This window comes from Sesamum indicum, linkage group LG2 (genome assembly GCF_000512975.1).
Source record: "Sesamum indicum cultivar Zhongzhi No. 13 linkage group LG2, S_indicum_v1.0, whole genome shotgun sequence".
NCBI lineage: Eukaryota > Viridiplantae > Streptophyta > Magnoliopsida > Lamiales > Pedaliaceae > Sesamum > Sesamum indicum.
In genome coordinates, this window is record NC_026146.1 from 16,472,889 (window position 1) to 16,489,865 (window position 16,977).

Sequence of the window (16,977 nt, forward strand, 5' to 3'; positions counted from 1 at the left end):
GGTGAAGAATGGGAATTGGGATCATATTGATTCCAAGCCTATGGTTTCTTTGGGATTTTCAGTGTGTGGTGTTAGTGGGCTAGTGTATTTGGTTGAGCTTTTGATGGTTTTAGTTTTTAGTTTTTCCCCTTATATTTAGTTGGATTGAATTTTCTGCTATAATTTATGTTGCATTTTTTACTATGTTTTACATATACACCTCGCATATTCGACATTTCTTGTATGGTCGAGGGAATCCATGTCATAATCAAACGTGTTTATTTTTTTCTATACCATACCTGTTAGAATGAAAACTTTCTGCCAAATATTTGAATAGTTTACTAATACCACAAGAAAGATCAAATTCGGCTAATCATATAAGTAGTAAATCATACTTCCAGTCACCACAAAAAATATTACTTTCCGTTACGGTTAATTGCCATAATTAAAAAGTAAAACAATCATATATAATACTAATTAATTACAACAGCGCAAAGGCTATTACATGATGTTTCTGCAAACGTGATCACAATATTAATTATAATTAAAAACTACGGTTAATGTTTGGATTAGTTGATACCGGAGTCAAAATTTAAATTTTCACATTAATTTTTTTTTACTCGCAAATGAGAGTGGCTAATTACATGATAAACATAATAAAAATAAAATAATGGGGTGAGAGAGGCTCGAACTCTCGACCTCAGGATCACTCAAACAAAGCTATGAGACCTACGCGCTAGCCAACTGCGCCACCACCCCAATGATGAAGGCGTTAAACGTAAGAATTATTGTTTGGGCTAAACCCCACGCGCGATCCACCCTGACATGAGGGCCTGGAATTGAGGCCATATCAGGATTACGTTGTGGGGACTCATATAAATACAAATATTTGGTTTTATAAATACCCATCATTATTATGAGTAATGTACATCATTTAATGGATTCAAATCCCTTTTTTTTTAATATTTTCTTTAGATCTTACCAAATTAATTTATGAATCAAAGAATTTTATTGGGACTAACTAGAGAACCTATTAGGACTATTCGTGAGATGATCTTGATCTCCGATTGGAAAACAATATGCTTTTCTTGGACAAGAACAAAAACCACTTTGAGGTTAATTTGTCACATTAGTAATATTTGTTACTCAGTGTTGTCATTTCTAGACACGATTCAAATGCAGTGAAAACGAAAGAGCAAAGCAGAATAGAACCAACAGCTAGCAGAGCAGCCTGTGGTTTTCCTTTGGCAATATATATGTATCTGTATACTTATTTACAGTCTGACACACACACTACATATATATATATATACACAGCTGATCAGGTGGATGGGTGGTCCATGTATTTATAGAAGGTAATGATGATGACGACGGGAAAGAAGCAGGTGCATGCATGGACCATTTGGAAATGGATGTATTAAAGAGCCTGTCCTTTTTGTTATTACATCGGTTCCTCGAGATTTCTGGGCAGATACCTGTTCTTCAGTGGTATCTGGTCAATACGATGTTAGATATATACATATATATATGTATATGTGTGGAATTTCTTGTTGCTCTGCGTGATTGAGTGGAACTACAATTCCTATGTTTTGTTTTTGTAAAATTCTAACTTGAATCGTGTTTAATTGATTCAAATCAATCACAAAGTAAGTTCAATATACTTTGTCATGTAATTGATAACTTTTCTTGAACTATATACCAATCACATAACAAGTATATCGCATTCGTCATATGATTGGTTCAGTTTCAATCAAACTTAATCTCAATTAAAATTTTCCGTCTTTTGTTCAAGAAAAATTCAAATTTGATTCTATTAGTCTAATTACAAGTGTAATCATACTTATACTTAGGGGTGGGCATCGGGTCGGGTACCCGATACGTCGGGTTTGAAAAAAATGAACCCGAACCCGAACCCGAACCCGAACCCGACTAAGTGTGACCAATCATTTTGTTCTAAGTGTATAATGTATGCGTTGTGTAATTCACTAACTGGATCTTAACATTAGTTTACGTAGAATAGTTGTAGGCGTCTGGATAGTATATGTATTAATGGAGAAACTTAAAGTACAACGACGGGGAAGATAGGGATTTTGATCTTCTTTCAAGTAATTTTGCATTAAAAAATTGGGCTAAATGCAATTTATCCCGTGATATATAAGAAATGAGAAAAAAGTTTCGTATAAATTTTGTTTTAGCAAATTATTCTCTATATTTTGAAAAATGAAGCAAAGTACATTCTGTCTAAACTATTGTTAGAGAGGTAATTTGCTTCATTTTAAAAAATACAGGAGGATAATTTACTATTTTTTTAAAGATATTTATTATATTACAAGGAGGTAAATTGTGTTAACTGAAAGCATTATATGAATTGGATTGAAAGATACTAAATAAGGTGAAGTATCTACTTTAAATTAATTAACGTATTATTATTATTACAATATTTAATATTTAATAAATTAATATTTTTAAATCAATAAACAAAGGAAACAACAACTATTATTATTAAAAATAAATTAAAAACAACAACGAAAATGGGATCGCCGTTACATCTAATCCGTTGAAATTTCTCAAAGGAAGAAAATAAGGCGGCCTCAGAAATTCTCCATTTGGAAAAATGTAGTGACATAAATTTCAACCTCTGTGTCATGCTATTTGATTGAATATACTACAGAAATATCTATTTATTGTCTTTTGGGTAAATAAAACCAACTCTCATTGTATTTGACATTAATTATGAATATTATTGTGTGATGTAATTCCACGTTAATAGTAGTTATTGATTAGATATAATTATCTGATATTGATAGTTAGTATATAATTATTATAATTATTGGCGGTTGATAAATATAAATATTTAATATTGAACAATCTACTCAAAAAAATAATAACAATAATAATGGTTGATTATCTTTACTTAAAAAATCAATTACACAATTTAAAATTGAAGTATGAGTTGAAAAGTTCCAACATCAAATTTTCTGCGCAAGCAGCTGTGCAAACTTGACTGATAATCTTTTTCACATGTTATTAACTAATTCCCAGCGACGTAATTATTTCCTTATTGAAATTGGAATTTCTCATCAGATATGACCAATTCCATTCCTTTCCCGACAACCCAATTCCTCAGTCGCCTGTTTCGGCTCCTGCCTGTTTACTGTCCCAACTCCTGATGACCCAATTGTCGGTCTTTTCCCATCGGTGTTTCTTGTATGCATCACCCCTTTTTTCCTCGTCAACAACACTTTAACAAATATAATGAAACGCATGGTCAAGGTTTACTATTACTAGTTGACTTTGATGTTGAGTAGTATATTTTTACTCAACTTGACACATTTCTGTGTCCAACTATCTATTATTTTTATTTATTATTAGTCATCTTAGCACGTACTACTTACACACATATAATTTGATAAATAGACCTGATATAAATTTTAAAAATAAAAATTTATATATGATTAAAATTGGAAGAAAAAATCTATAGATAGATATGATATAATAATGATTAATATCTAATTAATTATGTACGCGGATACGTACATACAACACATATGTACACGTATATATATTTGGTGAGATATTTGGATCACTGGTCCGATTAAATTGATTAACCTGATCATACTATATATATATATATTATTCAGCATCAATACCATACATATATTGTATATCCATCATTGTGGAGTTTAATGTAATCAAGAAATGATGAATGGACAGCAAGACTAGTAGTAGCTTGGTTTCTTAGGGTGGCTTCTGCACGCAAAAGATCTCTCTATTTCAGGAAATTCATAATTTAATGTCTAAAACAAGCATTAATATCCCTTTGCAGTGCATTAATTAAAATGGACCACAATTATGGGAATTCCGAATATTAATTGATTAGCAGAGAGATTAATCGATTAACTACCTGTAAACTGCTCCTTCATAACCTTAGAGATCAATGTCATCAAATTTAAGGTTTTATTTGTTGGATATCGCTGTCGATCGATGCTACACCTAATGTGTGTCTATTATGCACAGCAACAATTAGTAATATATATATATATACACACATGAGAAACACTAAAAAAATAAAATATATTTCGATATTATTGTAATAGTCGAAGGTTAAATAGTTCTTAATTGTGATTGGAAATTTTCACCCAAATATACATAACAAGAAGGTGCTGCTAAATAATATATGTATATAGTATATATATATATATATCCCAAGAACATATAGATGGATGATAAAAATTAATATGAGAAAAAAATATAATTAGGACTATATATAGAGAAATTTACGCAGGCTCCTAATTAATTAAGATAATTTTATTTTCTAAATTAGTAGGGTTGACATACTTCAAAGAATTTAATATGACATGCCACATTTTTCAAGTTCACCATGTGGACATTTTCTACAAGCTCGGTATGATCACAATGTTAGCAATACTATTATATTAAAATTTATGTATGTCCTGAGATGTGTATATATATATATATATATGTATTAACTAGCTAGAAATATCATATTAAATTTTCTGTTACAAGTTGTATTTCTATTTGTTCTTCCATTTAATATACATCATAATGTATATAAAAATGCTATCATATTTTTATTTTGAGAAAAAATTTATAATATACGTGAAGTGATTATATAGAATAAAATAAAAAATAAAATAGATTTTGCAATAAAAAATTGGATCCACTAAGCACATAGGCAGAAGAAATTTCATGGAAACTAATAAATCCTTCTTGACCCGCGGGAAAAAATAGGTGCCGGCATCCAACACAAATTCTGCCACTATAATTTTAATTTCCGTCAACCGTTGACATTGAAAGTTCAACACCATATTGCGTGTCAAACACTTGGAATTAATTCAGAAAACTCTATCTCATTTCGTCTTCCTCAGCTTCATTTCACATTGCATTTTCTTTATAACTCTTATATATATATATCCTCTCCCATGCATATACAGAAAACTCCCATCCCTGTTATACACATCCAAAACCCTAAATCAAAACCAGAACTGATCATCAAATGTCTCTTTCTTGTTTCTCTTGGAAAACCCTCATTTCCATGACACTACTTGCTGTCCTCTTCCTATCGGATTCCTACGCTGCAACGAGGCCCGGGAGGACGATGACGATGACCATGATGATGGTGAAAGATGAGGCGGACGATGTTTCCGCGATGGCTTTGAAGTATCTGCAAGACAAGGAAAAGTTAGCAGCCGATGGATTGTACTTCACTAGGCTGCCTAAAGGGGTTCCCATTCCACCTTCTGCTCCATCCAACAGACACAATTCGTTGCCTCAAGATTGAAAATCAACGCCCAAAGATCAGAGTATATAAATATATCAATTATTTTTTAATTCAATCTCCAGATATTTGATGATCTTCTTACCCATGCCAAGTGGGTAATATTTTTACATGATGATGATATATACTTGAATTTTTGTGTAAGCCTTGAGGCGCTGATTTTTTATTTATTTTGACTTTTGAAGTTAATTATACAGAATTTCTGGTAACAGTACTGTACAGATGTATAAGAATTTATGATGTGTAAGTTATTAATGTAGTGCTATAAATTGATTTGTTTTTTAATTAATTATATTCAGTTTTGATTATTGAATGTTATAATACATACTGCAATTGTAATTACTTGTAGTAATATAAGATTTTAGGTACCTTAATTGGGATTAAGAGTGATAATCATGTAGGTGGTGATTGGTGTTCGAATGTTTGAGCGTGACGTGAGTGTATGTTAATGACTTTGAGTGCAGCCGTGGAAAATGCTATATTATTAATTACGTCGTCAACCAGCCCACCTACCTAATTAAGACTCTAGCTACTAGTCAATTCCACAATCCATAGTCCACGCGGACAAAATGTAATATTAATAATAATCTATATTATATATAAAAAAAAAGTATTTTTATCTCACAAATGATAGTTCTAACACCATAACATTAATTTTATTATTATGTCAATAATACTCATAAATTGATTTTTTTTATTACTTTTTTTTCTTTTATTTTTTTTTTGAAATATAATGTATTGGTTTATATATAATTTTTTTATTCATAATATATTTTAAAATATAAAATATTATTAATTATATGGACACAAAAATAGCGTGGCACGGCTAGTTAATACAAATAAAAATTGACTTTTTCTTGCTCTTTTTCTTGGTGTGGGGGACAAGACAGGTAGACACAAGATTGGTCATTCCCATGCTCATACGCGACTCTATACTCCATACTCGATACTCCAATTTTAATTAATTTCATAATAAAATTACTCAAAAAAAAAAAGGAACAAAGAAAATAGATTAGCAAAATTCAAAACGTAGGTGATGATGCGTTCAGTCGTTGGGTCGGTCAAATTCAAGCAAGATGTAAAGCAGAAAATAAATAGAAAATCAGCACAGACAAGCTAGACTGGTGGAGTCGTGACGTGTGTCCCTACGGGTGTTTATTGGTTCCTGCCTAACTGGGTCGTTCCTTTGGGCTTTTCCTCTTCGGGGCGACTGTGGCCCATTATCCTTATAAACGGGGCCTTGAATGTGGGCTTAGAGAGGCTTCAAATCACTCCGATTGGTGTTTTGTTTAATTTTGCATTCTTCAATAGGCCTTGACTAACTTTATAGTACAATAAGTTGATATCACAGTAAATCTACATTTAGTGAAATAAATACATACGTATTAGGGATAATTAGACTCCCTTTCCCTAATATTTAGTGTAATTACACGTAAATTTATTATAATTTAAAAAATTATATCTAACACCCTTGATGTTTGCTTCCATCTAACAAATAAGTACCTCCGTAAAAATTCATCGAATTTGCTAATATTAATAAAAAATTGATTAAAAATTTAATTTACATCCGATTAATTTTGACTAACAGAAGGTTCCCATTTTTTAGATGAAAGCAAACCTTAGGAGTATTAGATGTAATTTTTCAATAGACAAAAAATCTACCATAATTACCACAAAATTCACATGAAAAATATAATTATCCCTATATATTATAATAAACTCACATTAATTAAAATAACCACCCATTAGACTCCAACTTGTGAACTTCAAGTTTATTCATGTAACAAACAGAGGTTGGTGCCTCAAAAGAATCGAAACATTTTGAAAATAATGGTGGGATTCAGATCAGAGAGAATTGGACTTGACTAAGGTTGTGTGGACATATTTGCCACAGCTGTCCCCAACACTCTCTGATACAATTCTCTGCCTGGGCATTCATTTATTATCGCAGCAAGAAGATGACATCCTTTGTGCTCTTACAGGCAGAGATGTTTGAAGTTTCAGTGACTACCACTGAAGAGTGACTATCAAAGTGTTGGATTTGCAGTTGCTTCTTTATTTTTTTTGTTTGATATATGCAACATTTACATTATAATATTTTATACATCAAAATGTAGTATGATAATTTTACTAGTAAATATTTGAAATAAAATCGACTTTTGAGTATTTGAAAAAATGTAGTTTAATATTTATAATTTTATTAACAAATTACAGAAATTGATAGAGAATTGCTTATAATTTTCAGCTTAAATCAATTTAATTTAAACAGTGTAAAAGCAAAAACCATAAAAAATATTCTCTTTAATTTATTTTCAAAGATAAGCTTATATACGTTTATTTCAAATACTTACAGACACCCACCTGAACATCTCTACAATAGTAACTGACGAGTTAATAATATATATATATATAGTCCGAAACTTCAATGTAGATCAAAGTTTTAATGAAATTACAATAAACATATCTCTCTTTTAACTATGTAACTTAATTAAAACATTTGAGTTCAAACACCGTTCCGATGGCTAAGCAGTCACATGATGACTGTTTTGAATTTTGAGTAAAAAATTCAAACAAACATCAAAATATCATGGAGTAGTATTTGGTAAGAAGCTATGGATGGAATATGGATGCTTATCCAATGGTGTCAATTGAAGCACAGAGGCAGAGGGAGCAATGGAGGACACAATGTTGGGCAACTACACTTAGCATTGATTAAGATATGTGAATGGGGGAAGTGATGCATAGTATACCCATCATTTCAGGCAACAATGTCAACTGGTAATGTCCTATTCCCAACCCCTACTCTACTCAACACATCAAATAAGTGTGTGTGTGTGCGCGCGCACTACTATTTCTACAAGAACATCATTGTAAGGACTCCTTCATTTTTTAAAGTAAGGTTCATATAATGATGTTCTTTCTTTCTTTCTTTTTTCTTTTTTTTGGATCAAATAGTAATTTTATATTCTAATAAGAAAAATATATTGAATCAGCAAAAAAAACGAAATATCCTCAATAAAATAAAAAAGCTTAAACATTGATGGTGAAGTTATGTGTATTTTTGGAAGGGTCAAGTGCGCCTGACTCAGCTACCTGCTTAAATAGCCGTTGATTTGGTATTCATCCAACAACAACTCTTTTAACATGTGGTTTGTACGAATTCTGACACACGAGTATTTATAAATATATTGAGGGTCCACTTTATAGATATGCACTTATTATTAACAAATTGCACTCTGCAAAGAGATCGCACTGTGTTATCTTTATAACCTTGAACCCTAAATTAACTTAAGTTTCGGTAGCCATCAACTAGCCTAACACTTGTATGTGCAGGTCAATCATTGCTAGTTCAGTTCAAAATATTTGTCCACTTCATGCTCCAAATTATTGCCAAGTCATTATTTAGTCTTTGTGAAGTCAGCCTTATATTGCAGTGAACCTTGACTTGAATTAATTTCTATCTCTAATTTCATCATTCGTCTTCATTCACTTAAAAATACAAAATACCTGAAAAATTACTTATAACTTTTAGAATATTTATGCACGCATTACAAGCACAGTAATAGAAATTTGTAGAATGGAAGATCTAACTTATACCAACAATAATCAATATAATATAAATCAAGAAAGATTACGCTCAGAATTAGTGAAAATGATCGTAATTGATTGTTGTCCAAAACCAAAATCTAACTTCCAATTCAAGAAAGAAATGAATCATCAGTCATCACCACGTGTTGGGGTGTCGGGTATATAAGCAAACACATAATTGAATAAGCGTTCACATGTTTGGAGTGAATGATTTGGTTGCGCCCGTGGCCAAATCATTGCAATATTTGTGTTGTTATTTTTACTCAAATTTTTACACACCAGTCTTTGTCTTTGATTACTTATCCCAATTGACAAAAACGTAATTTAGATTTCCAGTCAACAATTCCACGTGTACTTGGGATTAAATATTAGCGTTTGGTTGTCTGAAGTCTGAATTCTACTTTTTATATTTGGCAGAGAAGATATGTCTGGTGAACAACACAACTTCTGGAGACGCCCAGATGAACTCTCCGCAGGAAACTAAAAACATTCACTCATTTAGTCAACTTTCTTGACACCTAACAACTAACCAGAGAAGATTGCAAATTTTAGTTCTGGTGAGTTTGGTCTGAAAGAAGTTTGCAAAAATGTTGTTGTATTAAACTTGTATGTAATTAATATATAATTTAAAGACATCGATAGAACATATAATATATTTTCGATGTATCTGGTTTTGGCACGTTAATTAGACCAACCTGAGTGGTAAGAATTTTTTAAATGGAGGATTGATTGGCTTGTATATCAATTAGCCAAGTATGTATATGTCAAGTATAAGACAAGTATGTGTATAAAGTGTAAGTTTGAGATAAATTATGAAGAAATGGCAAAATCAGCGGAAGTTTGAGATAAATTATGAAGAAATGGCAAAATCAGCGGAATCAAACAGGCAGACAAAACAACTTACTGCATTTGTCTCTTTCTTTGACTGATAGAGAAGAGTATTAGAAACCGGAACCTATACACAAATATACCACCACCCCACTAACCAGTAAAATTTTGACTTCATTTCTCTCCGTACAATTCTTGGCTTCATCATTCATCACGAAAACTAACTCTAAACATTAACACCGAGGCTGTAATAGATCAAAAGAAACTTAAGTAAAACTATGATGTAAAAACTTATTAAACTCTGAGCAAATAGATGCTGAGTTCAGGGCCTCCATTTCCATCAGGATTCATCATGTAAAAAGCCTCTGAATCTTTGCTGCCCACAACCCTCTCAAATTTGGCCCTCATGTACATCATCTCCCCGTCCGATTCCGTCCCGTTTCCTGTTCCGGGCAGCACCCCTGCCCCCATTGAAATCGGGCCTATGGAGTTCAAAACGCTCCACTCCTCGGGCCCGCAGTCCCTCCTCATTGCATACCCACACTTCTTCCCGTTGCAGTAAGTCCTCCAAATGGGCTCTTCCAGAAGCTTAAACCCTTTCTTCTCAACCTTCTTGTCGCATTCCAATGCGATTCTGACCAGCCCGGATGCCATTTCCTTAACAAGAACGCTTGTCGGGGTCGCCAGTTCCACTAGAAACGCTGGATTCAGTTTGAAATCTTCTTGGAATGCGAAATGGACATGGCCGCGCCTGTGCCCGAAAAGGGTCCCCACAACTTTAGTCCCCAGGCCCGAGGAGAAATGGTTTCGGGCCCTGCCTATAGCCAGGGCCGATCTCAACTTCGAAACCGCCACAACTGAAAGCTTCTTTCTTGGAGGCGCTCCCCCTGAGCCCGTGGAGAGTGAATGCTGCAGTGGGAAACTTATTACCTCCTCGGATTTCACCTTTTCTTCAGATTTCGAGGAGTCGAAGTTCAGGATTTCTTCCATGTCGTCGTCTTCATCTTCAACAACCTTCTTTTTCCAGTGGAAGTATCTCCTGGAGAAGGAGAAGGAGTCGTGGGGGTTTCTTGCCATGATTGTCTTCATCTCTAACAAACGAGAGGAAAGATTAGAGCTTTTCTGTCTGAAAGAAAAGGGAGGAGATATATAGAGGAAGGTTTCTGGTTCTTCGATCTGATTCCTTGTTCTATGTTGTGTGCTGTTCCTTTTTAAGGTGGGATGAATTTATTTATTCTTGGCTTCTATTCCCTTATCTGTCAGGATCGGGGAGATTGAGGGAGTATAGCACGGAGAATACTGACAAAAGATGGTGAGCAGCCCCACCTAACTGAATCAACAAAATATATATTACAAACAAGAACAGATACAAAGGAACACACTCAGTACGCACAGTGACAAATAAAGACCACAAACAGAAGAGATCCGACGAACTGAGAGGAAAAAAGAAGGCAACGATGGAATCTGAGGAGACAAGGATTTGATGCTTGAATCAATTTTTCAATGGTGGGACTGATTGTAAGAACAAGAAGGGGAGAGAGGAGTTGGTGTAGGAAATGGAGAGAGTTTGACTCATTTAAAGAGTTGCATTGGAAACAGTTCAGTATAGGTAAAACCACACCTAAACTCTACCCAACCCGGACCCCCCACCCCCCTTACCCCCACAAAGAAAAAAGAAAAAAAGGAAAAAAACAGTCATTATATTTGGTTCACGAATATTAATGAGTGGCAGCAGCAGCATCTTCTCTTGTCTGGGGGAAGACATTTAACCAAAGGTGGGAAGGAAATTATTAGTCTGAAATCGGCTTGTTTATGTGCTTACAGAGTGAGTGGGTATTCCGCCTGGATTACTTTGTTCTTTGGCTTGAGACAACAAATGATTACCTCTATTGTAACAGATTGTAGTACTAAATCAAAAGAAATTACAACTACTCTACCAATATCCTGAGTTAAAATTACATTATAAGTACAATATATTTTTATATAATTAATGATAGTTTAAAAAAAATATTAATTACATAACAAATATATCATATTTATTTTGTAATTAATTTAATTAAATTAAATTCATAAGTGACAATTTATATATTTTATTTAACTGAGTGTTATTTACTATAATTTTTAATTATACCTAATCATAACGACTTTTATTTGATTTCATGCATATAGCATTTGTAAGGGAAAACATTTTTTTGAAAAGTATTAATTTTCTACTATTTCATAAAAATAATTGCCTTTCAAGCACACTCTCCTAAAAATACATTGACAAAATATAGTTCAATATATGTATATATTATTATATATATATATATAATACAAGAAAAATGAGCAAACATGAAAAAAAAAACACTTGAAATGGATTTACAAAAACAATCACAAGACACACAATACCTTAATTTCATCAGCTCCACAAAAAAAGAGACCCAAAATGTCAACAATGTGAAAAGTGAAGTAATGATGAGAAATTACATCGAGCCAATAAAACCTTAATCTGCAAAAGAATGTGCTGGAAAGTGCTACCAACAATCATTACCCACATCCAATTTGGGAGATTCTATTAGTGATTAAATTTTATCATGTCTGAATTAAATATACAATAAATATAATATATATATTTATTATGTAAATAATATATAATTTAAAATAAATAATCAATTATATAATAAATATACTCGTTACTAAACATCCTTTAAAAACACAACATAAGAGTTTGCTCCACGGAGGGCCCCTCCCTCCATTCATACACACCATATCCCAATGCAATCAATCCCTCAATGTCAAAATTCATTGAATTTTAGGGCATCATAGTACCAAAGTCTTATCAATGTTTCTTTTTATAATATTTCTTTATTTTTAAGGATGGGTTCAGAATTCTACAAATCAACTAATCATCATCTGCATCCAACAAACTATACATAGCCAAGACTAGGTTGCTTTTTAATTAATTTTGTATTTACCAAGAATCATGAGTCCATCATGCTTCCATCCAGAATCAACATCTCTATAACTCAATTTTAAATTCAGTTTAAGATATTCTAAAGTCACCCAAGATTATAGAGTGGTGATTCTGTTTTCTTGTTTTGAACATTATGAAAAATTAATATAAATATGATAAATTGATTATTGTGACAGGAGGTTCTATAGGTTACATGATTATTCAGATTAGGATAAGGGCCTCAACAAGACCCTTAGGCCCTCTTAAGACCAAGACTGCCAAGGCTTAGGCCCAATTTGGAGTGTGCAGAATTCGGTTGACAGTCTAAAAATTTGTTTTTTTTTTTTTTTTTTATATCGTTTTCCCCGGTTGTTCAATGATCGAATCGAATTAAAAAACTGAATTTTTTATATATTTTATTAATTATATTAAAATATATTATTATATTATATATTTTACTTTAACTTTACTTTTTGTCCTCTCTCTTTCTAACTTGTTCCTCAGTCTTCAATTCTTCATTCTTCGAATAGTTAAAATATGGTATTTTAGTTTATGTTATCTAATCAACAATTGAGTACATTTTGATAATTTTTTTAAATAAATATGTAATATAATGCACATGAATTTTCTCATTACAATTTCAATCCATTATGACAAAATGATCTATTCACTAAATATTAGAGTTTATGCTAATATTGGGTGTATTGTCATGCTTTATTACACCCTTAAAATATGTCTATTACAATCATTCTCCTAAAATTTGAATTTTTATAAATTTTTATTTGAAATAAATACTACTCAAAATTTATAATTTTTATAATGAGTATAGAATCTATATAAAATCTATAAATTTTATAATTCTCATATTTTTTTAAATAACTTTTAAAAGAAGTGCATATTTTTTGCTTGTGTTGTTATATGTATATTGAACTATTTTTAAAAATAAATTATTGATATAATTTTAAAATATTACATTGAACATACATATATATATATATATACACTGTAAAATATGCAAATTTATAATATTTTATAATTTTTTGAATAATGATATGATATATTTTAATTATGTGTTACTTTTTTTTTATATAAAATTATATGCATTATGTACCCAAACCTATACTAGAAAAGGAAGCTAAACCCATGGTGCCGAATAACCCCTTAATTTGTCGAGTAAATAATTTATACATATTTTTCATGTATTTTTTAACGTATATAATTTACTTTATAAAATATATTTCCTTATATTGAGCTTGTAAATTTTTTTTATATTACATAATTTATAAAAAGGTATAATTTTAAATATTATTTTGAAATAATATTTGAGTAAAATTTAAAATCACTAAAAGTAGTTCTGGAAGAGAATTTCAACAAATCACTGAAGACGGTCTCCGCAGTAGGAAAAGGACTGATATTGCAACAACGCTCAACTTCCAAGTTATTGCAATAAAGTTCGTACGAGGATCATTCATAAGCTCTACAGCCTTGAATTACTGGGCTGTTAGAAGCTGCAAAATAATTCCCCCAATCAACTCTTTTTCTGAGAACCATACACTAAAAGTGTGCAATAACGATGACCATGTATAAAGGATATCATACTTGAAATTCCGACACAGATAGATAGTTAGACGGCATTCTTCAGTCGATAATCATTGCTCTAATTGGACAGAAATGGATTAAGGCCGCGTCCTATTGCAGTTTTCAGTGGTTCAAACAATGGTTGTGGAAGATCATCCCAGTCATACCAATCCCAGCCATCACATTTCTCAGGTTCAAGATTGATGGGTGCCTGATCAGAATCAGCCAGTGCTGCTCGCATAAGAACCGCAATCAACTGTACTGGTTTTGGTTCTGAAACAACGTTGTTGGTAATTGTCATATACTCAATTCCAGTAATGTCTAGCCCGGTTTCCTCCTTCACTTCCCTGGCTGCACAAGCCTCAAAGCTTTCCCCTGGAAGTGCCAAACATCAGATGTAGGTTTAGTTTTCTTTCCGTTCCTAATTTGACGACATGGCTCAAGGCTGATGCTAGTAATAACAATCACCCATAAGTTTGATATTCTTTTTAATTGGATGTAATTCATTACATCATTTGACATATCCAGACATCCTACATTTCAAAGAAAATAGATAATCCATACCTTGCAATGAAAAGTAGCTGTATACCCATATTCATGGGACTCGAATCGACAAGCTTATAGTTGTGAGGCCTCAATCTTACAATTTGAACAAAGCATCATTGGTAATAGTTTGATATTGAATTAGTAGTAGCCCGAAGATCAACAACAGTACATAGTAACTATTGATTGAAACAGAACATCATGGATTTATACACAGTCATCGAATACCAACAAAAGAAACTGTCTTTATCTACTTTCTAGTCTAATCTTAGGTGTTTAGTCCCCGGCCCGACATCGATTTTTGCCTGAGCTTTCAGCTAAACGTAGTGAAGGTTTTTCCTCCTGTCGTCCCAATTTCATTAAACTATTGATTGAAATTGCATAAACCCTCCATGGATAGTTCAGCTTATCCCAGAATTTGGTGAAGAAATTATCTTTTCTCAAAATAAAAATTACAAAATCTACAGTTTGTTTGTTTGAGCCCTAACGTATGAAAATGCGCAAATAAATAAATCATAGTATCAAAGCTATCATCAGAGAACAAGAGAAGTGAACGCTGACCGAACTCAAGGTGGCCACCGGGAAGCGCGAACGTGCCACAGCCAACGGAGGTGCGGCGGCGGCCCAGCAGCACTTTATTGCCCTTTAGCAGAAACACGCCCACCCCAACTTCTGGCTTAGGCGGCGGGGACGACATAACTGGAAGAGATACAAATCCCTCGACCCACCTCGTATATTTGCTAAACCAACGAAAACAATGTCATTTTTCTGCTCGAACTCCAAGATTGAATTCCAAGTAGCATTTAACACATGTTCTCAATCATTATTGTTTTGGGATTTTTCTAAAGTTTTGTATAATTACACGTAAATTTTTTTATAATTTGAGAAAATTATATGTAACATCAATAAAATTTACTTTTATATAATAAATAAGTTCTTCCATGAGTTAAAATTCACTGAATTTTGATATTTATAGAAAATTAAATAAAACTTGATATTTACCATCGATTGATTTATTACTACTTTATTGTGGCTCAAACTATTTGTTTTGACTAAACATGGATGAAGATATACTTCCTTATATGTATTTATGTGTGAAGATGTATGAAGGTAATTTAATCATAATAAGATTTATTTAACCTGCAATAAGTCAGTAATAAGTTAAGTGGGAAAATATAGATTTTTTTTATTTTTTGTTCATATCAATAAATTCAGTGAATTTTGACTAACGAATGGACTTATTTGTTAAACAAGAGCAAACCTTAGAGATGTGAGATATAATTTCTCAAACTATATGAAATTTACATGTAAATACACCAAACCTTGGAGATAAAAAGAATAATTATCTCTTGTTTTTATCAACAAAACTGTATCTTCCTATTCCACTTTAATATATTCATCAGTGTGTGTGGTCCAAATTGAGTCCGCTCAAAGCAAAACTAATTGAATGGTATTGGTCACTTGTGAACAAAAGTTTATTTATTTATTTATGTTTATTGTTGAAAAATTATGGCTCATGATTCATTTTTGACAGGCACAACCCATAGCACCCAACCTCTTACCTAGATGGCTCAGCTCAAATCCACCACCTTGACCCATTCCATATATTTATTCTCTTCTTTTGGCATGTGAAATCCCTAATCCTTATTTCTCGTCTCGTCTCTTTTGCTCCTCTCTTTAATCTCTTCTCGGTTTTCTTGCCTCGCCGTCTCCCTCTCTCCGATATCAATGCCTACATCTTATAAATATCCCAGTGATTTTTTTGATAAGTACAACCCAATGAAAATTTCTAAGTTGAATTCTTCTGAGTAGTCCTCTATAGTTTTAAGTGAGAAATTTGAGTGGTTTTAATGGTCTGTGTGGCTGAGCTTTGATGGCGTATTTGGGTGTTAGCAACTGTTTGTGGTTGCCGGCCTTAGTGGTTGTGGGCTACCCATACGGAATACAGCTCCCTAAGCAATTTATCATTTTTGTTGTTGTTTTTTATAAATCTGTTGATATTGTCTCTGTAATGATATTTGTTAATGGTCCATGTTATATTATTGTAATAATTGGTTTGTAATATAAGGATTTTCATAACCTACAATTCTTTGTAATAGTTGTTTTGAGTTTGTTTATTTAGGCTCATCACGTTTTCACCCAACATTTATGTTTTGTAGTTGTTTTATATTTATATTAATAATTAAAATAATCATTTCTCTCAAAATATAAACTTATTTATCAGAAT

The 16,977-nt window shown here is 32.2% G+C and overlaps 2 protein-coding genes and 1 non-coding gene across 3 annotated transcripts; all 3 read right to left on the reverse strand.

The window, feature by feature from the left end:
- Nucleotides 651–738, reverse strand: TRNAM-CAU. Its single transcript is given in 2 exon segments — nt 651–686; nt 701–738. It is a non-coding gene; the product is annotated as a tRNA-Met (tRNA).
- On the reverse strand, nt 9,849–11,312 carry LOC105156428 (protein MIZU-KUSSEI 1). Its single transcript, XM_011072549.2, has one exon. It carries the CDS (start codon nt 10,781–10,783, stop codon nt 9,989–9,991), a length of 795 nt encoding a protein of 264 aa, XP_011070851.1. The 5' UTR covers nt 10,784–11,312; the 3' UTR covers nt 9,849–9,988.
- LOC105156429 (nudix hydrolase 1) lies at nt 13,999–15,541 on the reverse strand. Its single transcript, XM_011072550.2, has 2 exons — nt 15,312–15,541; nt 13,999–14,582 (listed from the first exon to the last, which is right to left on the reverse strand). Exons 1-2 carry the CDS (start codon nt 15,445–15,447, stop codon nt 14,287–14,289), a joined length of 432 nt encoding a protein of 143 aa, XP_011070852.1. The 5' UTR covers nt 15,448–15,541; the 3' UTR covers nt 13,999–14,286.

Bases quoted from the DNA above. Each gene is read 5' to 3' on its own strand.
- LOC105156428 (XM_011072549.2), bottom strand. From the start codon at position 10,783: ATGAAGACAATCATGGCAAGAAACCCCCACGACTCCTTCTCCTTCTCC.
- LOC105156429 (XM_011072550.2), bottom strand. From the start codon at position 15,447: ATGTCGTCCCCGCCGCCTAAGCCAGAAGTTGGGGTGGGCGTGTTTCTG. The intron at 14,583-15,311 runs GTCAGCGTTCAC...TGGCACTTCCAG, and splicing joins CGGTGGCCACCTTGAGTTCG to GGGAAAGCTTTGAGGCTTGT.